At 35.4% G+C, this 24,650-nt stretch overlaps 2 protein-coding genes across 2 annotated transcripts; both read right to left on the reverse strand.

Moving 5' to 3' along the window:
• Positions 1 to 3,695: 3,695 nt before the first annotated feature.
• On the reverse strand, positions 3,696 to 4,634 carry LOC116900324 (olfactory receptor 1052-like). Its single transcript, XM_032902080.1, has one exon. The coding sequence runs from the start codon at positions 4,632 to 4,634 to the stop codon at positions 3,696 to 3,698; it is 939 nt and encodes a 312-aa protein (XP_032757971.1).
• A 17,891-nt stretch (positions 4,635 to 22,525) lies between these two features.
• Positions 22,526 to 23,464, reverse strand: LOC116900325 (olfactory receptor 1052-like). The gene has a single exon (XM_032902082.1). The coding sequence runs from the start codon at positions 23,462 to 23,464 to the stop codon at positions 22,526 to 22,528; it is 939 nt and encodes a 312-aa protein (XP_032757973.1).
• Between the last annotated feature and the right edge of the window lie 1,186 nt (positions 23,465 to 24,650).

Consider the following 24,650-nt stretch of genomic DNA (forward strand, 5'->3'; position numbering starts at 1 on the left):
AGCAAAACACCACAAGTGCACAAAGTCATCAGGACACATAGTACTCCAGGCTTTGCCTTTCCAAGGAACACCCATTGTGATTGTGCTAACAAGTGTGTAGCATTTTATAGGTTTTAAATTTGTTTTGCTCTTTCTCTTGCATGACACCTAACGTCTCTCCCTTTACACTTGATAAATGAAAAGTATGAATATCTCTCTGGGATCTGATAATGGCAGCTACCACATATTTGAAGATGATTAGAAGCAAAAATAGAATTAAAACAATGTTTCCAATTGTACTTCATAAATTACTGATTAAGCTCCCCAAACAATTACCTTTAACAATTTTATCCAAAGTAATTAGAGAACTGTCTACATCCTCAGGTTAAATCATTTGTAATCTAGCATGAATAATGGAATTAACCTGGGAATGAAGTGTATTTATATCAATTCAAAGTTGAAAGCTAATCCACACATTTCTCAAATGATTCTAAGTTTGTTACCAATACATCTGTAAACCATTGTAAGGTAGAGGTGTAACAAAAATCCATTTAAAGCTAGTATAGCAGGCAATGGTTAGGGGAGTCTGAATATTCTAAATTTGTTCGCCCACATAAAGAACAGGTTCCTCTAGAACAGTGATTACTCCAGTCAATCTTCTATTTTCTTTTTCCTGAGTAATCAATGCCAATGAAACCTTTTGAGATAAGGGATTTATATGATGAGCAGTGTGCTCCTGTTGTGCCCGATAATAGCTGACATTGACATATATCACAGTATCGAAAATAAGTGTAGCAATGAATTTTCTTAGCTGCAAGAGAGTATAAGAAACCCATTCCAATTCATACAGAGCAGTGAAAGACTAACAGGTAATAAAATAAGGTGGAAAAAGTACAATGAGAAAAACATTAGGACTCGTGGTAAAATACATATAATTATTCAAATAACATTTGTTCAAATCCTTACATGTATAAACAGGCACTTTCTCCATTTTTAAAACTCTTTCCAAAAATCATAAAACGAATACAATTCAACATCTCTGAAAACCTTCCCAGGTTAGGAAGAAGCACAAACAATAGGAAAAAATGTCATAAATTTCAGGGGAATTTGTAGACCCCACAGTTTAATTCTGATGGGGAGAGCATGCATGGGATGGTATACACCAATCATTTTCCCTCAATTGCTCCAGCAGCTTTGAAAGTGAAGAGCAACACTGTTTTGATAATGTAATGAATGGCTCTGCTGATCTGCCGCTGTATGGAAAACAAGAACTTATGTTAGGAAATAAACTTTACTTTCATGCACAGGACCATACAGTAGAAAATGAGCTGGAATCTGTCCCACAAAGAAAGGTCAAATTTTTAAGTTCCATCTCCCCACTGTTGGGCATTTTGGCTAAGGTCATCCCTATTGGGTCTGGGAAGCCTCGCCCATCCCTTATATATGGGACTTTCTAGAGATTACCCCCTTTCCCCACCCCAAACTGCTCCTTATTTCCTTTCAGTCTCCTGAACACCTTGGCTTCTCTCCCATCTTCCAACAGCCTCCTTTTCTATTCCCCTCCCCTCTCCCACACAATCCCCTCCCTCCCTCTACCTCTTGTGATTATTTTGTTCCTTCTTCTAAGGGGGATTAAAGTATCCACACTTGGGCCTTCCTTTTAGATAAGCTTCATATAATCTATGCATTGTATCATGGGTATTTTGATCTTTTTGTCTACTATTAACTTATCAGTGAGGACATACCATGTATGTCCTTTTGGGTCTATGTTACCCCCACTCAAGAGACCATCTCTGGTAGTCCCGATTTGGGACATGGGGCCACCCACCCATCTTCAAAGATCTTGATCCAGAATTGTTCTTGTCTAAAAGAAATGCAGGGACAAAAATGGAGCAGAGTCTGAAGGAAAGGCCATCCAGTGACTGGCCCAACTTGGGATCCATCCCATGTATAGTCAACGGACCACTACACTATTACTGATGATGTGCTTTTAGACAGGAGCCTAACATTGCAGTCCTTTATGAGGCTCTACCAGCAGCTGACTGAGACAGATGCAGATAATTACAGACAACCATTGGACTCAGGTCAGGGACCCCTATGAAAAAGTTAGTGGAAGAACTGAAGGGGATTGAAACCAAATAGGAAGAACAACATTATCAACTAACCCGACCCCTCAGAACTCTCAGAGACTAAGCCACCAACCAAAGAACATACATGAGCTGGTCTGTGACCCCCACTACAGATGTAGCAGAGGACAACCTTGACCAGCATCAATAGGAAAGGATGCACTTAATCTTGTAGAAACTTGCTGCACCATGGAAGGGGGATGCTAGTGGGATGGGAGGGTGGGTGGGGAAGTGACCTCTATAAAACAAAGGGGAGGAAGATGGGATGACCAAGAACTTCCATCTGATTCAGGAGGAAGCTTCTCCGAGGATGGCTGAACAAGAAACTGACTTATGAGTATAAAGGATGTTTTTAGGAGTAACTTTTATATGAGTAGAACAACCATATTTGGTTTTACCCTTGTTACCTGATCAATATTTCAGGATCTTGTTTATCTAGACATAATCAGATATGGATAACATCTTTACTTTAAAACAATATAACACTAAACTGTTATACTTTGTTAAACTTGAAATGTTTTTTTTTTTCCTTCTTTCTGCTAGGAAGGAATTTTATTTCCACATGCTACTTAAATTTGTATGTCGCAGCATTTAAAACAATGAAACTGTTTCATAAAAGTTAATTTTTATAAAACTGTAAAGAATGAATTTATATTTATTCAGTTGATACACTATTAAAATTATAAACAAACGGATAGATAATAATTTCAACTTTTATAGAGACTGTATAGAGTCACAGAGAAAAGGATCCATGAAACTCATGCCTCTAGAAAAATTTAAGATTTTTTTCTAACATAATATAGTATTTAATAAAATTTAGTCACATATATTTGCTTTAAAATTTTATCTAATTTTGTATATGATTAATAAATTTTAACAATGTAAGTTTGATTATTTTAATTGTTCTAGCTAAAACTTCGAGTACTATATTAAATAAATAGGGAGAGAGAGAGGGCATCTTTGTCTTGTCTTTGATTTTAGTGGGATTGCTTTAAGTTTCTCTCCATTTGAATTGCTGTTGACTGCTGGTTTTCTGTATATTGCTTTTATTTTGTTTTGGTATGGGCCTTGAATTCTTGATCTCTCCAAGACTTTTAACATGAAGGACAATTCTATTTAGTCAAAGGCTTTTTCAGCATATAATAACATGACCATGTGATACATTTCTTTGAGTTTGTTTATATAGTAGATTATGTTGATGGATTTCTGTATATTGAAGCATCTCTGCATCCCTGGGAAGAAGCCTGCTTGATAATGGTAAATGATCTTTTTTTATGTGTTCTTGAATTTGGTTTGCAAATTGACATGCAAGCAGTAGTCAAATCCCCAACAGAAGGAACAGTACCTAATTCATTCTATGAAGCCATGGTTAATCTGATACATAAACAACACAAAGCGCCAACAAAGAAAGAATATTTCAGACCAATTTTGCTTATGAATATAAATATGAAAATACTCAATAAAATTCTCACAAACTGACTCCAAGAACACATCAAAAAGATCATTTATCACAATCAAGTAGGCTTCATCCCAGGTATGTAGAGATGGTTCAATAAACATCAAGTTTTCAAAGCTAGAGTAATGACAGATTCAAGAGTTGTTCCTCCACCCACATGTCAACCTCTTTGCTGCTTCCTTCACCTCCTTGTTCCTCAGGCTGTAAATCAGAGGATTCAGCATGGGGATGACCAAGGTATAAAACACAGCAGAGACTTTTTCCTGTTGCATAGAGTACTGAGAGCTTGGCTGGATATAGCTAAATGTCCCAGAACCATAAAATAATGTCACAGCTGTCAAGTGTGAGGCACAAGTAGAGAAGGCTTTGCACCTCCCCTCGGTTGAGTGGATTCTCAGGATGGCAATGATAATGTGGATATAGGACACCATGACAATAATGAAAGTGAAAATAGCAATCCCTCCAGAGAAGACCAAAAGCAGCATCTCATTGATGTGTGCATCAGAGCATGAAAGCTTCAAAAGAGGAGGGATGTCACAGAAGAAATGATTCACAGTGTGGGGACCACAGGAGTCCAGTCTGAGTAAACCCATTGTGTGAGTCAGGGAATTAATGAGGCCACATAAGTAACATGCAAGAACCATCTGACTGCAGATGCTGTGTGTCATAATAACTGTATACATTAAGGGGTTTGCAATTGCCACATAACGATCATAAGCCATCATAGACAGGAAGGTTACTTCTACTGTTACATAAACTGCAAAAAAGAAACTCTGCAGAATGCAGGCAAACACCCTAGTAGACTTGTGTTCTGATAGGAAATTAATGAGCATCTTAGGAGCAATAACAGTAGAGTAGCAGATGTCACAGAAGGAGAGGTTACTAAGAAAGAAGTACATTGGGGTATGAAGGTGGGTGTTCAACCAGATCAAGAAGATCATCCCCCAATTACCCACAAAAATGATGAAATAAATTATGCTGAAAAGCAAAAAGAGAGGAACTTGCCAACTGGGATTATCTGTTAAACCAAGGAGTATGAATTCCTTCACATCTGTATGATTCCCTGAATCCATGATTTCAGTAATCACTGTTTCTTGTTACAAAATATTTTCACGAGACTTATAAAAATTAAATGCCCGAACATATTTCATCCAGAATCTGAGAGCCATCATGGTCTGACACACAAAGGGAATGTCCTGTGGTAGTTGAAGAAAAAAAAAGAACCTCAGTAATAGTTCATATGTGTACTACAAAATTTAAACTCTGAGACTGACCTCTCTATCCAAATACATCACCTCAAATATTTCTTCCTCTTTTGCCTGGATGTCTGACATATTGGATCAATGGCATCTCATACAGGGAACCTGAGCCAAGTTCAGTCTGAGTATAGATCAATGTTTTCATCTGTTCTTTCTTTTAAGAATGATTATCATGAGTGTCATTTTATGTGATAATTCTTGTCTTCACATTTTTTGTTCAATTTTATTTTTGTATTCTATCAATATTTTCAAAACTGAAAATAATAAAACTCTTTAGAATGTACATTGTAAAAAGGGAATACTATTTGTGAATCAGCAAAACCTGTAATTGTGTGTATACTCTTCAAAAGGGAAAGTAGAATTCCTTCTTCTGAAATGATGCATTTTCAATTCAATATTTTATAAGGTAAAATCAGTATAAACATGCATTCTAAGACAGATGATAAATGTCTAACACTTACTATTATGAACTGATTCCTTTGAAGAGATGGATCACTTAAATCATCAATGTCGGACTTTGAAGCAGCTGAGATACTGTCAAAAATCTAATCCTGTATTGATAAGCAACAGAATAACTAGCATATATAAAGTAGGACAGAGAATAGAAGGGAATGATGAGTGTTATAATACAAATGGCATTATTTCCTGTTTTTATCACAATGACTACCGAAATTTACTGAAAAAATGGTGGCTTTAGTAATGAAGATACATTTCCTTTTAGTTTGGAAGTCAGAAGTATGCCACGATCTGATTTCCTAGGTGGAATCTACCTGGCTGTGAGACCATACTCCTAATAACAGGTGTAAGTGATGAAACATTTTGTAGCCAAATTACTCTTTTGAACCTCTAAACCGTACTGACTTTAATAATAAGCATATGCTCCTAAAACAACAATATAATGCATTTGACTTTCAGTATTGTTCCTTCTACCTTTGTCACCTTGAAAGGACACTTGATTATGTACAGTTTCAAAACTAATAACCCAAGGTATTTTGCCTCTCATGCTCTTCTTCTGACTCAAATGTCAACATAACTTATTTGAATACTACATATGAAGTAGTATTATGGATCCTAGAGATTACGATTTAAACAGCAATAGAGGTTATTCAGTCTGTCACATTTAAGATGGCCAAAAAAGGACACTATATATGATCCACTGAAATATGAGGGTGTGTAAAAGATGTGTTCTAAGAAGAGAACAAAGCAAGTTCTAAATCTAGAGTTCTTTGTGATAGGAGGACTTCTAAAGGTTCCTACTTCAAAAGTACAGCAAGAGAAGATTCTGATGACTTAATATATTGTTTCTGTGGCAATTGAATTATGTTTTAAAACTCTCAATGAAATGAGGAAAACATTTGCACAATACATCATGTTTTGCAAATATTTAACTACTTTTGGTAGGTCCGTTTTAGCATTTCATATTTGAACTACTACAAAAGAATTTTGCAAAAGAATAAATCTTACTTTTGAAATACAAAACACAGGAATATTAATACAATACAGAAGTTGCTCTACTCAACTCCTCTATTAAGTTTTATCATCTGCATTTCTTTTTATGGCATATGTGTTTGCCTCATTAAGCATAATTTACAATTGGTTTTCATATTCAAGGAATTGTATGTATATTTAAGAAAGCCTGTAAAGCATTTGAAACATCAAGAACATATTTGGTATCTCACATTTTCTAGTCGGTATATAGGTAATCCTGGAATACTGTTCTATATCAAAGGATATTGGTGTGTCAACACTAAAATGATCAGTCTATAATCACAAGGCCATCATTTGAAAACAAGAATAATTTTTAAAAAGTTATTTCCTTTAATTTTAAGATTAAGGCATCATTAGGTCAATTCTCTGCTCCTTTTGTTATCTCTAATCCTTCCTATGCCATCATACGTGCCCTCTTTCAAATCAGTGTCCTGTTGATAAAAATAAAAGACTAAATAAAAATACTAATAACTGTAAGGATTCTGACCTTAAAAAATTTTACTCCCAAAGACATGTTCAAAATTAATTTTGTAGCCTTTACATACTAACTATGATATATCACAAGTCAACCTACTTAAATGTCATTCATAAATAGTCATTTTTTGATTCCAGGATGACAATCATAATTCATGTTCATCAATGAGCAAAACAAATATTAACATAGTCACAAATATTATTTTTCTTTTTACTTCAGTCAAAAAAAACCTCAGAAAACTTTATTAAGTGATATAAGTATTATCAACATTGGTTATCTTCTATACTGGGACAGAGATGTTCATGCAAGCAGACAAAATACCTCAAAAGATATTATTAGGATCTCAATAATTAAAAACAAACATATATGTGAATATATAAGACATATTAAATATAAATTATTACATGTAGAAATTCAAAGGTATGCTTATATGTATGTATAGATATGCTTATACACTAAAGCAACAAACTGATGAGTTTTTAGTTGAAAATTAAAAGACAAATATAATAAAAATATCACATAGCCTTTACTCAAGTATAAAATTAATGAAAAATAGTTTTAAGTTGTTTAAAAGTACTATTATTTTATTAAATTATTTGGAAATCATATACATTATGTACAAAATTTTACCTTAAATTGTGTAGTTTTCTCTTTTGAATATGTTTGCAAATATCTTTAAGATCATGTATGAATGTAGTATTAATTCACAGAAAGATAATTGATCTTACCATATGCAATAATGATTAACATAATCATAATATACATTTGTGTATATTATATAAATAATGATACTGTCTGTGAGATGTAGAGGATTGAAAAGTGAATAGCCCACAAATTAGAACATAATATTCTAAATTGTTGACTGTGATGTTACACATAGACAGCAGCAATTATATTCTGATAATGCTCAGGAAATGACAAAAAAATAGAAAAATCTTTAAATGGAAACCTAATACTTCTTTATTCACAAGATAAAGAAGCTCAAAGGAACACATCTGCTGTAGAAGACCTGGCTTTCACAGATCTTTAAGGCCTTATTATTTGGAATAAGGATACTGAAGTAGTTTCTATTCTACTGGGGAAAGAATCTGTATCCCCATGTGTTTGTGTAAGTCTCAGTTGTCCACAGTTGAGTCATTAGCACCTTTCTGTTCTCTCAAGTGTGAAACTAGTCAGAAAGATGTCAGCCCTTGTGTATGTTCTTTTTTTTTATTATTTTACTTTAACTTGTTTTTTAAATTTTATTTTTCTTGGATATTTTGTGTATTTACATTTCAAATGTTAGACACCTTACCCCCTTTTCCCTATGCCTCCCCCTTCCCAGTACCTCCTCAAGGATGCTCCCACCCCCACCTACCAACTCTCACCCCAATGTGGCATTACACCACATTGACAAAATGAGTCTTTATATTTTAATGTGCCTTAGGTAGCCCAAAAGATATGGGACTGCCTAGCATCTATGTTGTTAGAATCTACCTCTTGTCAATAATTCTGAGTAACTACTTATTAATCACTATGCTCTATCTTGGCATTTCTGAACCCACTTGTGTAATTTTCTGGGCTCTGCTCTGTTGGCCCAGAACCCACAGTGCTTTCCTTCATTCTCTTTCCCATGCTTCTCTGTCTGCTCTCTTCACACTCTCCTAAAGTATTATGGATTTCCTCTTCCTCTCTTCCAGATCCCAAGTCCAGGAAAGCCTAAAATCCAACTTGTATCTGTCCTCCTAGCAAACTGGCTTCTGGTATCTTTTTTTATGAATCAGAACCAAGTGTATACCTTTGACCCTAATAGAAAATAATAATATTGCACGCTGTAACTAATCCTGTGCCACACCTCTACACACTAAATCCAGCCTGGAGAGAGCTGATATTCCAGGAGTGCTTACACACCTAAAACTGGAGGTGAGACCACTACTACTGCTCCTATACCTGACCCAGGTGGAACCCACCTGGAGTGGACAAGACACAGGAACCACTGGGCAGCCTGGCAAAGAATTCTTACAGTTTTCATCTGCATGCCAGAGCTAACCCTGTGCCATAGTTCTCCATACCCAAATCCTGACTGGAAAGAGCTAGTTTCCTAGGAGTGCTAAAACACCTAACATCACAGGCTCACATGTGCACAGGAGGGACACGTTCCAGTCAGACAAGACCAACTGACACCAGAGATAATCAGATGGCCAGAGGCAAGCAAAAGAACCTAATCAACAGAAACCAAAATTATGTGGCATTATCAGAACTACAGCAACCTGGATACCCAAATACACTGAAAAAGCAAGATTCTGATTGAAAGTCACATCTCATGATGATGATAGAGGGCTTTAAGGAGAAAATAAATAAGTCCCTTAACAAAAAACAGGAGAACGCAGGTAAATAGGTAGAAGCCCTTATAAAGGAAACATATAATTCCTTTAAAGAGATGTAGAAAAACAAACAAAAAAGTGAATTAATTGAACAAAACCATTCAGGATATAAAAATAAAAATAGAAACAATAAAGAAATCACAAAGGGACATAATCATGGAGATAGAAAACCTAGGAAAGAGATTAGGAGTCATAGATGCAAGCATTACCAAGGGAATATAAGCAATAGAAAAGAGAATTTCAGGCATAGAAATTTCAGGCCTAGAAGACATTGACACAACAGTCAAAGTAAATACAAAAAGCAAAATGCTTCTAACTCATAATATTCAAGAAATCCAGAAAACAATGAAAAGAATGGAACTAAGAATAATAGGTATAAAAGAGAGTGAAGATTCCAAACCCAGAGAGCCAGCAAATATCTTCAACAAAATTATAGAAGAAAATTTCCCTAACCTAAAGAAAGGCATACCCATAAATATACAATAAGCCTACAGACCACCAAATAGGTGGGACCAGAAAAGAAATTCCCCCAGTAACAAATAATTAAAAGACCAAATGCACAGAATAAAGAAAGATATTGAAAGCAGAAAGGGAAAATGGTCAAGTAACTTATAAAGGGAGACCCATCAGAATTACAGAAGACTGATCAAAGAAGATTTGAAAAGCCAGAAGATCTTGGACAGATGTTATACAGACCTTAAGAGAACAAAAATACCATGCCAGGCTACTATACCCAGCAAAAGTCTCAACATAGAGGGCAAATCCAAGATATTCCATTAAGAAACCATTTTTTTCATTTTTATTGGATATCTTATGTATTTACATTTCAAATGTTCCCCCTCTTCTATCCCACCTCTTCCTGTTTCTATTAGGATGCTCCCTCTTCCACCCACCCAATATACTGGGAAAAATGAAACTTCACAGGAGCAAGACTATGCCATCATCTGCTACATATGTGGCTGGAGCCATGGGTCCCTCTGTGTGTCTTCTTTGGTTGGTGGTTTAGTCCTTGGGAGCTCTGGGGTGTCTGGTTGGTTGATATTTTTGTTCTTCCTATGGGGTTGCAAACCCCTTCAGCTCCTTCATTCCTTTCTCTAATTCTTCTATTGGGGTCCCTGTGCTCAGTCCTATGGTTAGCAGTAAGCCTCCTTATCTGGATATGTTATTTATTTCTATTTCAAATGTAAATTTTTCTTGATTTCTGCTCTGCACATTCCCTATTTCATCCCCTCTTACCCTGCTTCTGCAAAGGTGCTCCCCAATCCACCTAACCATTCCCTCACCACCCTAGCATTCCTTTACACTGGTGCATCAAACTTTCACAGGACCTAGAGCCTCCCCTCCTACTGATGCCAGATAAGACACCATCATCTCCTTCAGTCCTTCCCATAACTCCTCCACTGAGCACCCTGTGATCAGTCTGATGGTTGACTTCAAGCATTCACATATGTATGTCATGATCTGTCATAGTCTCTCAGGAGAAAGCTATATCAGCTATATCAGGTGATCTCCTGGGAGATCAGGTCCTTTCCAGAGAAATTTTGGTACAGAAAGCTGTGGCACAGGGACAGCTCCAGGGCACAAATGGAAACTGGAAACAGATTCAGTGTTTTGATCCCAAATACCTTCTATTCTGTCACCACCCTGTCGCATTTCTAGATCCATATATCTCCACTGTCCTGACTTCACTTTCAATGAAATAAATGCTTCCAGCCTCATGTTGCCTTTGGTCATTTTATTTATCATAGCAAAGTAAATTATATTTTGCTTCATTCATGCAATACAATGAGATATAAAAGCAGGTGGCTACTGTGTATCACTGACCACATATTTCTCTTTAAAGATAAATACTGATAGAATGAATGCCTCAGGAAGGAATTCAAAATTATGTCATAATAGAGCTTCATAATCACAAATATATGAATAGAACTGGAAAGGTTCTCATTATTCTTTATTGTAAAATTGTATTACCTACCTGCTCCCCTAAGGACATATACCTTTATTTATCTAGTTAGTCGCTTAGTTTAGAAGATAACTTAACTCTCTATTAAACTGAATGTTCATCTGGGAAAATTGATATCTTTCTAACTTTCAAGATTAAAGTTTGATTACAATAATTATGCAAGTTTCAAAATATTTAATATACTGTCATATGCATATAATCAGGTTGTTAAAGTTATGACTTTAAAGAGTTATCAAAGTATTTCAACCTAATCTCTTTAATATGCTGTCCATGACCTTGATACCTATAGATTAATAGTGGGTCAAAACTAAAGCAATAGCTCTGCCAGAAAATATTTGCCAATCAAATAGGACAAATTAGATCAGACCCTGAGCAGCAATAGAAAAGATTGGCATGGTGGGTTTGCATCTCCAATCATAGAACTAAACAGATAGAGACAGGATAATCCTAGGAGGTTGTGGGTTACCCTACGTCATTGAACTATGATATCCTCACACTTAGTGATGGGTGGAGTTTAATTGAAAAAAAATCCTATCATCCATTCTCGGCCTAAATTTGGACATGAATACAGGTGAATGTTTACCTGTATATATACACCTATACTAACACATACAGAAGTGCGCACGCGCAAGCGCGTGCACACACGAGCGCGCGCACACACACACACACACACACACACTCACATTGGATTTTTATAGGTTTCAAATGTGCAAATGCAATTTATGAAATTCAATTTACAACTGAATGTTATATCTCAAGAGCTTTCTTTGAATTTTTTCATGTAACACCTGAAACAAAATCAAACAAAGTCATAATACTGAAAACATACCCAATGAGTTATTTTCATTGCATAAGGTGATATTATGACTATGTCAGTAACTCAGTGATGTAGAATCATAATTATAAAATTTACTAATTGACTTTCTTCATTACCTCTATGAAATTTTAAATGTAGTAGGTGTATTTTAAGATCACTAATATGAATACGTATGATCAATATTTTAAGTTAAAAATTTATTATCTTCGACCAGTAAAACTGAGTATAATAAAATAACAACTGATGTTTTTTTTCAAGTTGACAGTTATATCTGTTATTTCTATGTAATAGAATAATAGAAATGCAAGACAAAATAATTACAATGTAGAAATTATAAACCTCTTTTGGAAAGATGAAACTTAAGTTCCATCTGCTTAAAAATGGCATTGACCTATGTACAGAAAATCTTGAAGACTATATTTAAAAAAACAACAGCTAATATCAATAAATCAAGTGGAGTTTCTAGATATAGAGTTAGAACAAATAGCATTTGTAGATTCGACCTGCAACAAATTGGGAATTTGGGAAGAAATAATTCATAGTATATATACCTAAATACTGAATTAATTGTAAAAATATTTTTTAAGTTATGAAATGTTGAAAAGTGATTTAAGATGTAACCAAATAGAGAAGTATCTAAGAAGGACACACACTTGTGGATATGTGTGAGACTAAAGTAACAAAAATTTCAAATTTGTAATGTTATGCAAGTATTCATGAAGGCAAAGTATTGGAAAAGAAAATAAAGTAGAACATGGATGTGTGGAGTTTGTGAATGAAAGGATCAGAGGACATAGGTGATGACATAGACCAAAAGGAACAATATGAATCAAAACATACTAGTTCATCAGAATCTTCAGTCCTAAAAGTACAACTCATTCACTAATGTGAAATTGACATCTGCTGTCTAATTGTGTGTATTGAGACCAGTTAATAGTAGAAATTCAGGTTAATTGGCAGCAATAGTGGAATATCTGAAACTAGAGAATTAAAATATTTTCTATCCTGATTTTCCTGCATATAAACATACAAACTAAAAAGTTTCTATGTTTTTTAAACACTGATCATTTAATTTTTTCTTAGAAAATAATGTAAATAAAATAATAAATCAATAACAAAATATTATACTTAAGTGTGATAATTAATGTGCACATAAAATCTAAAATGAATCTTTATAAGAATAAAAATCCTAGTTGATGACACAGAACCGATGATGTAAATTTAATCTTCATTTCCAGTGAAACAATCCTGATAGTATTGGATCATGTTAAAAGTAGCTAATGTTAGAAATATCAAGAAACACAGGGTGTAATAAAGAATGTTGCCCTTAGGATTCTTTGGTCTCTGAGGTGAATAATTTGATGCAAACATTGATTTATGTCTGAGTGCTTCAAGATCTATCATGTTTTTAATTTTGCCTGTGGATCTCTATATTTGGTGCTATCTGCTGCACAAGGAAGTTTCTCTGATTTTCAGTCTTCTCTGTTCGTCTGAGGAACATTGGTCTATGAGAACAGGAAATATGGGTCACTTTATTACTCAACTTTAAAACAATATTAATTGCTGTTCTCTTAGTTTCACCTGCTACCTACACTCATGTTCTGGTCAAATATACAGTGTTAGAAGAATAGACCTAAAAATTGTTAGAATTGCTTCCAGTCTCCTTCTGAACCAAGAGTTAAGACTGTCCCACAGTCCTCCAGACACAAAACCTGCCCAAAGATAGCTCGTCTCCCAGGAGTGCTGTCACTTCTAAGCCCAGAGATGACACTCAGTTTTGTTCCACTAACTGTTCAAAGAGGGATCCACAAGGAGCACTCAGGGCACAGAAACCATCAAGTAGCCTGGGACAGGATCCTTCCTGTCTCCGCCTGTAAGCATGCTTGGAGAGAGCTAGTATGCAAGAAGTGCTGTCACTCCTAAGAATACAGGGTCAAAGTACCCACAGGAGGGACAAACTCCAGCCAAAGACAGCAAGAGCAACTAACAACAGAGAAAAACAGATGGCAAGAAGCAAGAACAAGAATATGCGCAACAGAAAACAAGATTACTTGGCATCATGAGAACACAGTTCTCCCACCACAGCAAGTTCTGGATACACCAACACACTAGAAAAGCAAGATTTGGATTTAAAATCACATCTCATGATGATGACAGTGGACTTTAAGAAGAAAATAAATAACTTGCTTAAAGAACTATAAGAGAACACAGGTAAACAAGTAGAAGACCATAAGGCCTTGAACAAAACCATCTAGTACCTAAAAATGGAAATAGAAAAACAAAAAGAAATCACAAAGAAAGACAACGCTGGAGATAGAAAACCTAGGAAAGAGATCAGGAACCATAGATTTTGTTACTCTGTCATCACTAACAGAATACAAGAGATTGAAGAGAGAGTCTTTGGGACAGAAAATGCCATAGAATACATTGATATAATAGGAAAAGAAAATGTAAAATGCCAAAAGCTCCTAACCAAAAACATCCAGATTATCCAGAACACAATGAGAAGTTCAAACCTAAGGATAAAGGTATAGAAGAGAGCAAAGATTTCCAACTTAAAGGGCCAGTAAATGTCTTCAACAAAATTATGGAAGAAAACTTCCATAACCTAGAGAAAGTGTTACCCATGAATCTACAAGAAGCCTACAAAACTCCAAATAGATTGGACCAAAAAAGAAATTCCTTCCATCACACAATAGTCAAAACACCAAATGCACAAAACAAAGTAAGAATATTAAAAGTAGAAATGGAAAAAAAAGTCAAGTAACATATAAAAGCAGACCTATAAGAATTACATAGGACTTCTCAACAGAGAGTATGAAAGCCAGAAGATCATGAGTAGATGTCATACAGACCCTAAAAGAACACTAATGCCAACCAAAGCTACTATATCTAGCAAAACTCACAATTATCATAGATGGAGAAACTAAGATATTCCAAGACAAAACTAAATTTACACAATATTTTTCCACACATCCAGCCGTACATAGTTTAATGGTTGGAAAATTCAAAAAAAAAAAAAAAAAAAAAAAAGGAGGAAAACAACGTATTAGAAAAAGAAAGAAATTAATCTTCTTACAACAAACCTAGAGGAACATAGCCACACAAACGAAATTCTTATATAAAAACAAAAATTACAGGAAACAAAAAGTACTATTCTTTAATATCTCTTAACATCAACAGACTCAGTTCCCCAATTAAAAAAATAGACTATTTGACTGGATATGTAAACAGGACATGGAGTTTTGCTGCATACGGCAAACACATTTCAGTGACAAAGACAGATACTACCTCAGAGTAAAAGTCTGGGAAAAAATTTTCAAGCAAATGGTCCGAAGAAACAAATTGGATTAGCATTTCAAATATCAAATAAAATGGACTCTCAACCAGAATTTATCAAAAAAGATAAGGAACTTTATACCTTCAAAGGAAAAATCTACCAAGATGAACTCTCTCTTCTGAACATCTGTGCTCAAATACAAGGGCACCGACATTCACAAAAGAAACTTCACTAAAACTCAAAGTATATATTGTACCACACACAATAGTCACACAGTAATAGACTTCAATATGTCAATCTAATCAAAGGTCAGATCATAGGAAAAGAAACTTAACAGAGACAAAGTAAAACTACCAGAAGTTAAGAACCAAAAAATCTATAGAATATTTCATCCTAAAACAATATATAAATATATTTCTTCTCAACACTTCATGGTACCTTCTCAAAATTGATGGTATAGTTAGTCACAAAAGAGGCCTCAACAGATATGAAAAGATCGAAATAAGCCCATGTAGCTTAAAGAATCACCATAGACTAAGTCTACCCTTCAATAAAAAACAAAAGAAAACTCACATACATATTGTAGTTTAAAAAAACTCTATTTGATGATAACATGGTAAAGAAAGAAATAATGAATGAACTGAAAGGCTTTTTAATATTTAATTGGAATGAAGGTACAACATACCCAATCTTATGGGACACAATGAAAGCAGTGCTAAAAGTAAAACAAAAAGCTCTGAGTGACTCCACAAAGAAAGTGAAGAGACTATACACTAACACCTTGACAGCACACCAGAAATTTCTAGAACAAAAAGAATCAAATAAATCCAAGACGAGTAGAGGGCAGGAAATAATCAAACTCAGAGATGAAATCCCCCACATAGAAACAAAAAGAACTATACAAAACCAGGAGCTGATTCTAGGAGAAAAGCAACAAGATAGATAAATCCTTAGCCAGACTAACTAGAGGGAAAAGAGAGAATATCCAAATTAACAAAATCAGAAATGAAAAGGGAGACATAACAACAGAATGTGAGGAATTTCAAAAAATAAATCATTAGATCCTTCTACAAAAGCCTATAATCAACAAAAGTGAATGAAATCTGGATGAAATGGCCAATTTTCTACACAGCTACCAGGTGCCAAAGTTAAATCAGGATCAGATAAACCATCTAAACAGTCCCATTATACCTAAAGAAATAGAAGGAATCATTATAAGTCTCCCAACCGAAAAAAAAAAAAAAAATCTCAGGAACAGATAGGTTTAGTGCAGAATTCTAACAGGTCCTCAAAGCAGATTTAATACCAATGCTCTTCAAACTATTCCAGAAAATAGAAACAGAAAGAATTCTACCCAACTCATTCTATGAAGCAAGAATAATGCTTATACCTAAACCACAGAAAGACCCTGAAAAACAAGAAAAATTAGACTAGTTTCTCTTATGAATATTGATGCAAAATTACTCAACATTACTCTCACAAACTGTGTCTAAGTACAAATCAAAAGGATAAATCATTTGATCAAGTAGGTTTCATTTCAGGGATGCAGGGATAATTCAATATATGGAAATCCAGCAACTTAATCCACTATATAAACAACTCAAAAAACAAAAACAAAAAGCAAAAAAAGCAGGGGACCATCACATTAGATGCTGAGAAAGCAGTTGACGAAATTCAACACCTCATCATGATAAAAGTCTTGGAATGATGAGGAATTCAGGGCGTATACCTGAACATAGTGAAAGCAATATACATCAAACCAATAGCAAACATCAAACTAAATGTAGAAAAAGTTGAAACAATCCCACTGAAATCGGTGACTAGACAAGGCTGCCCCCTTCTTCCTACTTATTCAATATAGTATTCAATGACATGACCAGAGCAATCAGACAACAGATACAAATTTGACAGGAAGAAGTCAAAATAAAACTATTTGCAGATGATCTGATAGTATACTTAAGTGACCCCAAAAGTTCCACCAGAGAACTACTAAGCCTGATAAACAACCTCAGCAAAGTGGCAGGGTATAAAATTGACTGAAACAAATCAGTAGCCTTACTCTACTCCAGGATAAACAGGGCGAGAAAGAAATTAGGGGAATGACACCCTTAACAATAGTTACAAATAATATAAAATACCTTGGTATTACTCTAACCAAACAAGTGAAAAATCTACATGACAAGAACTTCAAGTCCCTGAAGAAAGAAATTGAGGAAGGTCTCAGAAGATGGAAAGACCTCACATTCTCATGGATTGGCAGGATTAATATAGGAAAAAAATGTCCATGTTGCCAAAAGCCATCTACAGATTCAATGCAATTCCCATCGAAATTCCAACTTTATATTTTGTAGAGTTAGAAAGAGCAATTTGCAAATTCATGGAATAGCAAAAACCCCAGAATAGCAAAATTATTCTTAACAGTAAAGGAACTTCTGGGAGAATTACCATCCCTGAACTTAAGCTTTATTACAGAGCAGTAATGATAAAACTGTGTGCTATTCATACAGAGACCAGTATGAATACCTAGAAAAGACCCCACACCTATGTTCACTTAATCTTGGACAAAGGAGCTAAAACCACCCAGTAGAAAAAGACAATTTTTCAACAAATGGCGCTGGTTCAACTAGAGGTCAGCATGTACAAGATTGCAATTTGGCCCATTCCTATCTCCTTGTACAAAGCTCAAGCAGATCAAGAACCTTCCATAAAACTAGATACACTCAAACTAATAAAAAGGAAGTTGGGAAAATCCCCAAACACATAGGCACAAGGGAAAATTTCCTAAACAGGACATTAATGACTTAATCAGCCAGAGCATGTCAAATACAGAGGCAAATGCTAGCAGCAAACCACTGAACTGAGAACAGGGTCCCCATTGGAGGAATTAGAGAAACTTTGAAGTAGTTGAAAGGGCTTGCAACCCCACAAGAATAATAATACCTACCAACCAGAGCTCCCAGGGACTAAACTACTACCCAAAAACTACACATGGACAGATCCATAGCTCCACTGAGGGAATGTAGAGAATAGTCTTGTTGGTCACCAATGGGAGGAAAAGCCTTCGATCCTACCAAGGCTGTACCCCCCCTCCCCCAGTGTAGGGGAATGTCAGGGGGAAGGCAGGAAAGCAGTGGTTGGGGAGGGGGAAACGGAGTAGGATAGGGGCCTTAGGCCGGGAAACTGGGAAAAGGAATAACATTTGAAATGTAAATAAACAATATCCAATAATAAAAAAGCTTCCAGGGACTAAGCCACTACCTAAAGACTATACATGGACTGACCCTGGACTCTAACCTCATAGGTAGCAATGAATATCCTAGTAAGATCACCAGTGGAAGGGGAAGCCCTTGGTCATGCTAAGACTGAACCCCAGTGAACGTGATTGTTGGGGAAGGGCGCAATTGGGGGAGGGGTGGGGAGGAACACCCATAAAGAAAGGAGGGGAGGGATTAGGGGATGTTTGCCTGAAACCGGAAAGGGAATAACATTGAAATGTAAATAAGAAATACTCAAGTTAATTAAAAAATTAAAAAAAATTAAAAAATTAAAAAAAAAATTAAAAAAGCGTCAACAAATGATACCACATAAAACTGAAAAGGGTCTGTAAATCAACAGACACTCTCAGTAGGACAAAATAGCAACCAACAGATTCAGAAAAGATCTTAACCCATCCTACATTGATAGGGGGCTTATATCTAATATATACAAAGCATTCAAGAGGTTAGACTCCAGTGAACCAAATAATCCTATTAAAAATGGGGTACAGAGCTAAACAAAGAATGCCTAACTGACAAATATCAAATAACCCAGAAGCACCTATAGAAATATTCAACATCTTGAGTCTTGAGGGAAATGCAAATCAAAACAGACCTGAGGTTCTACCTTAGACCAGTCAGAACGGCTAAGAACAAATACTCATGTGACTGCAGATGCTGGTGAGGATGTGAAGAAATAAAAACACTCCTCTATTTCTTGTGGGATTGCAAGCTGGTACAGACACTCTGAAAATGAGTCTCGTGGTTCCTCAGAAAATTGGACATAGGACTACCTGAGGACCCAGCTGTACCATTCCTTGGCATATACCCAAAACTTGCTCCAACATACAACAAAGACACATACTCCACTATGTTTATAGCAGCCTTATTTATAATAGACAGAAGCTGGAAAGAACCCAGATTTCCTTCAACAGAGTGATGGATACAGAAAATGTGGTTCATTTACACAATGGAGAACTACTCAGCTCTTAAAAACAGTGACTTCATGAAATTCTTTCGGTAATGGATGGAACTAGAAAATATTATCCTGAGTGAGGTAACCCAAGTACAAAAGAATACACATGATATGCACTAACCGATATGTGGATATTAACCCAAAAGCTTGGAACACTGAAGATATAATTCACAGACCATATGAAGATCAACAAGAAGGATGACCAAAATGTGCAGGCATCATTCCTTCTCAGGACGGTGAACAAAATACTCATGGGAGGAAATACAGGGACAAAGAGTGGAGCAGACACTGAAGGAAAGGCCACACAGAGACTGCCCTATCTTGGAATCCAGCCCATATGCAGTCACCAAACCCAGTCTCTATTGCTAATGCCAAGAGGTGCTTACTGTCAGGAACCTGATATGGGCCTCCTGAGAGGCTCTGCCAGAACAGTACTGATACAGATGATTATGCTTGCAGCTCACCATCAGATTGAGCATGGGAACCCTTGATGTTAGAGAAAGTACCAAAGGAGTGGAAGGGTTTGAAACCCCATAGGAAGAACAACATTATCAACCAACCAGACCACCACCGAGAGCTGCCAAGGACTAAACAGTCAACCAAAGGGCACACATGGAGGCACTCATGGCTCCAGCTGCATATGTAGCAGAATATTGCATTGTCTGGCATCAACAGGAAGTGAAGCCCCTTGGTCCTGTGAAGGTTTGATTCCCTAGTGTAGGGGAATGCTAGCCCACTGATGTGGGAATGGTTTGGTGTTTGGGGAACATCCTCATAGCAGCAGGGATTGGGGGCATGGGAGAGGGAGGTTCTGAAGAGGGAACCAGGAAAGATGATAACGTTTGAAATGAAAATACATAAAATATCCAATAAACTTACTATAAAACGAGGACAGATTATGATATAAAAGACAACTTACAATACATAGTGGGTATATTGAAATAGTAGGTGATAAAACATAAAGGTTATATTTCTGTTTAAAGTTGTTTTGATCCCATTTGTCTTTTATTTTGTAACTTCACATCTACTGCTGGCCTGTACACAAGCTAGATGTGTCTGATTAGATACAATTATTTTTCTTGCAATATTCAATTTTGCTGAGTTATGGCTTAGTTCTTTGGATTATAATACTGTACTACTTAGCTATGGAAAAGGGTTAATCACTGCCTAGAAAAAAATAAGGAATATTTAAAATGATTTTTAATAAGTACTGCTGAGATTCTTGGTAAGGACAATCTGAAACTGTGTTTGAATGTTCGGAAATACTGTATAAAGACAACTGGAGCTATTCAAGGCCCCTTGCTTAAAAGTTAAAAAAAAAATTGTTAGAGCCAGAGGAAAAAGGGATCACCAAGAAAACCACCCCTTTAGACCAACAATCTTAAGAATCACAGAGTTTGAAATAAAACGTATAAGGCCTTCACAGGTGTGAACCAGAACCTCTTCTTTATTTTGGGGCTTCCAGTTTAGTGTTTTTATGGGATTCCTGAGTGACCAAATGAGCTAAACTATGACTCTCGTATCTTCTCTTGGCTTAGTTTTTTTTCTGTGCATTTATTTTGTCCAGGTCAAATATGATAGTTTCTGTTTTACTTTATATTTTTTTGCTATATTTTTAAAATGAGAATGAATAGAAGAATGAATGGATGGAAACTAAGATAATATGGTAAAATTTAACAATTGAACTGTATGAGGAGGGGAATACATGCTACAAGTGGGGATATCAGTTTATTGGTCTATATTCAGAAATAGTTGACCAGCATATAATGAAATACATTGTTTTTTTTTAATTTATGTGCACAAATCACCAAATTAACTATTTCTGTCTCTCAATAAGAAACTAACCAGGTTCTAATGGATAGTGACTAATACAACATAATCAATTAGTATACTATGATGATAACGAAATCTAATACATTATAATTGGAGAAAGACAAGCAAGCAGAAGGAAATGAATTTAACAGAATACAGAACTACAGACTCTCTCATTTACACACTTGGAAAACACCAAATCCACTAAACTATATGCTGTAAATTATGTATGTATGTATGTATGTATGTATGTATGTATGTTTGTATGTATGCATGTATGTGTGTATGTGTGTATGTATGTATGTGTGTGTATGTATGTATGTATGTATGTATGTATGTATGTATGTATGTATTAGGTCTAATTCATAACTTGAAACACAAAAGTACATCTCCTACACATTCTTTCTCAGCCCCCATGTGTTCCCATGATCTTTGATCGTGTTTGTTTAGAAAGCTTTGTGTTTTTAATGTCTTCTATCATCTCTGGCTCTTGTAATCCTTCTGCCTTGTCTTCCCCAGTGTTCTCCAAGCCCTGAGAAGTCAAATTTGACCAAGACATCCCACATAATGGTAAGGATTCCAAGATCTCTCACACCCAAAGTATTATCTTGGTTTGGGTCTCTAAAGTTTTTCCCAACTGATTTAGTGAGAAGTCTCTTTGTGAATGGGTGATCAAGGCACTCACTTAAGACTACATATGGTGTTCTGAGGAGTATTTTTCATTGTTCCCTTATTTTATCAGGACTGCAGTATTTGGTTTTACTCTTGGTCCCTGGGGTATGTTTTAGGATCTTACTTACCTAGGCATTGTCAGAAATGGATGATATCTTTACTTAAAAGGAACAAATAATTGCCAAACTGAAGAACATCTCTTCCTTCTTTATTCATCTAACAATTTTAGTTCCATCTGGTAGTTAAATTATATGAACATCATTCTACACAATGCAAATATTTCCTAAAATTAGTTTATTTAAAAATTTATGTAATGAGCTTAACTTTTATGCAGCCTGTTACCATACTATTACAATTATATGCAAACTGGAATATAATTGTTTCAACTTTTACTGAAACTTTGTATAGATGAAAGTAAAGGATACAAGAAAGACATGCCATTTGAAAATTTTAAGATTTCTCTGAGATAATATAATATTTAATAAATTAATATTAGTAAACTACATTTTGGTTAAATTCCATTTTACTCTCTTAAGAAACTAATAAATTTTAACAATGCCAGTTTGAAGATTCACACCAAGTTTTCAGCTAAAGAAATGATGGATTCAACAGGCATTTCTCTTCCCCAATATCAACTTCTGGGCTGCTTCCTTCACATCCTTATTTCTCAGGCTGTAAATCAGAGGGTTCAACATGGGGATGACCAATGTGTAAAACACAGCAGAGACTTTTTCCTGTTCCATGGAGTACTGAGAACTTGGCTGGATGTAGCTAAATGTCAAAGATCCATAAAATAATGCCACAGCTGTCAGGTGTGAGGCACAAGTTGAGAAGGCTTTGCCTCTCCCCACAGTGGAGCGGATTCTCAGGATGGCAATGATGATGTGGATATAGGATACCATGACGATGATGAAAGTAGAAATAGCAATTATACCAGAGAAGACTAAGAGCAGCAGCTCATTGATGTGTGGATCAGAGCATGCAAGCTTCAAAAGAGGAGGAACATCACAGAAGAAGTGATTCACAATGTTGGGACCACAGAAATCTAGTTTGAGTAAACCTATTGTATGAGTCAAGGAATTTATGAGGCCAGTCAAGTAACTTGCAAGAATCATTTGAGTGCAGATGCTCTGTGTCATAATAACTGTATACATTAAGGGGTTTGCAATTGCCACATAGCGATCATAAGCCATCATAGACAGGAGGACTACTTCTGTGGTTGCATATACTGCAAAAAAGAAACTCTGCAGAATACAAGCAAACAGCCTAGTAGACTTGTGTTCTGATAGGAAATTGATGATCATTTTAGGAGCAATGATAGTAGAATAGCAGATATCACAGAAGGAGAGGTTACTAAGAAAGAAGTACATTGGGGTATGAAGTTGGGCATTCAACCAGATCAGGAAGATCATCCCACAATTACCCACAAGAATGATAAAATAAATTATGCAAAAAAGCAAAAAGAGAGGAACCTGCCAATTAGGATTTTCTGTTAAGCCAATAAGTATGAATTCTTTCACACCTGTATAATTCCAAACTTCCATGCTGTCAATAGTCTACAGTTCCTTGTTACAAGATAGGATCATGAGACTTAATCAATAATGAAATAAAAGGCTTTTCTCCAGAATCTGGTAGCCTTATTATGAGTGGTTGTTCTGTGTTAGATGAAGCGAAAAAAGAAATCTCGACAGTAGTCCATATTTGTGCTACTAAATCTATATAATGAGACTCAAATGGTTGTAACTTACGTATTTTATCCCATCATCAATTATCTCAGAATAGAAAATGATAAGATAACCTTTGTTTTATCATAAAGCACTGAAATGGTAGAATTGAGATTAGAATTTAGAGAGACATACCCAACAGTTTTATTCTCCTATATGTCAGGCTTTGCCTAAATGGAATATAAACTTGCTGCAGTCTTGTGACAAGGGAACTTCCAAAATTCTGTGGATAAATATTACATATTTCTCATTTGATTAATCTAAACACACTGGCTTCAATATCATGTCACATCCCCCTTTCCAGAAACCTCACCTCAAATATATTCTCACCCTTTGCCTGGATCTTGTGACTCCTGTGAGTAATTCCAGCATATTGAGAGGACCTATAAAGGGTCTGGAAAAATACAGATGGATGTTTTCATGTGTTTTTTTTCTTTTAACATTTATTAATTAGAGTAAGTGTCATATGAGAATTTCTGCCTTCTTATTTTTGGTCAATTTTCTTTTTGCACATTGTCAGTGTTGTTTTTCAGAATTAACCATAATAACACAATCTAGAACATATATTTTGAGGAGGAAATAAGTTGGTGAAACCCTAAAACTTTCAATTATCTATATATTTTCCTTACAAAAAGATAAGGTAGAACTTCGTACATATTTTAAAAATTATTTATTTTCAACACAAGAATAGTTAGTGTAAATCTCAGAGAAATAAATTATTTCCCCTTTCCTCAAAGAGCTGATAATATGCATTCCTTAATACTATGAGCCAGTAATTTTCTTCCTTCCTTTCTTCCTCCCTTCCTTCTTTCTTCTCTTTCATTAGTTTCCTAAGGATGTTAATTTTTGATTTTATATTCCCCTTTATTATTCAGTCACAAATGTACCACATCATAGACTTCTTAACCTCCCACCATACCATGTACACACTAAACCTTCTCTCTACCCAGTATACACAGCTCCTGCATTTTCCTTCAGATAAGTTCAGGCCTCCCAATGACATAAA

The sequence above is a fragment of the Rattus rattus genome, chromosome 5 (assembly GCF_011064425.1).
Source record: "Rattus rattus isolate New Zealand chromosome 5, Rrattus_CSIRO_v1, whole genome shotgun sequence".
NCBI classification, from domain to species: domain Eukaryota; kingdom Metazoa; phylum Chordata; class Mammalia; order Rodentia; family Muridae; genus Rattus; species Rattus rattus.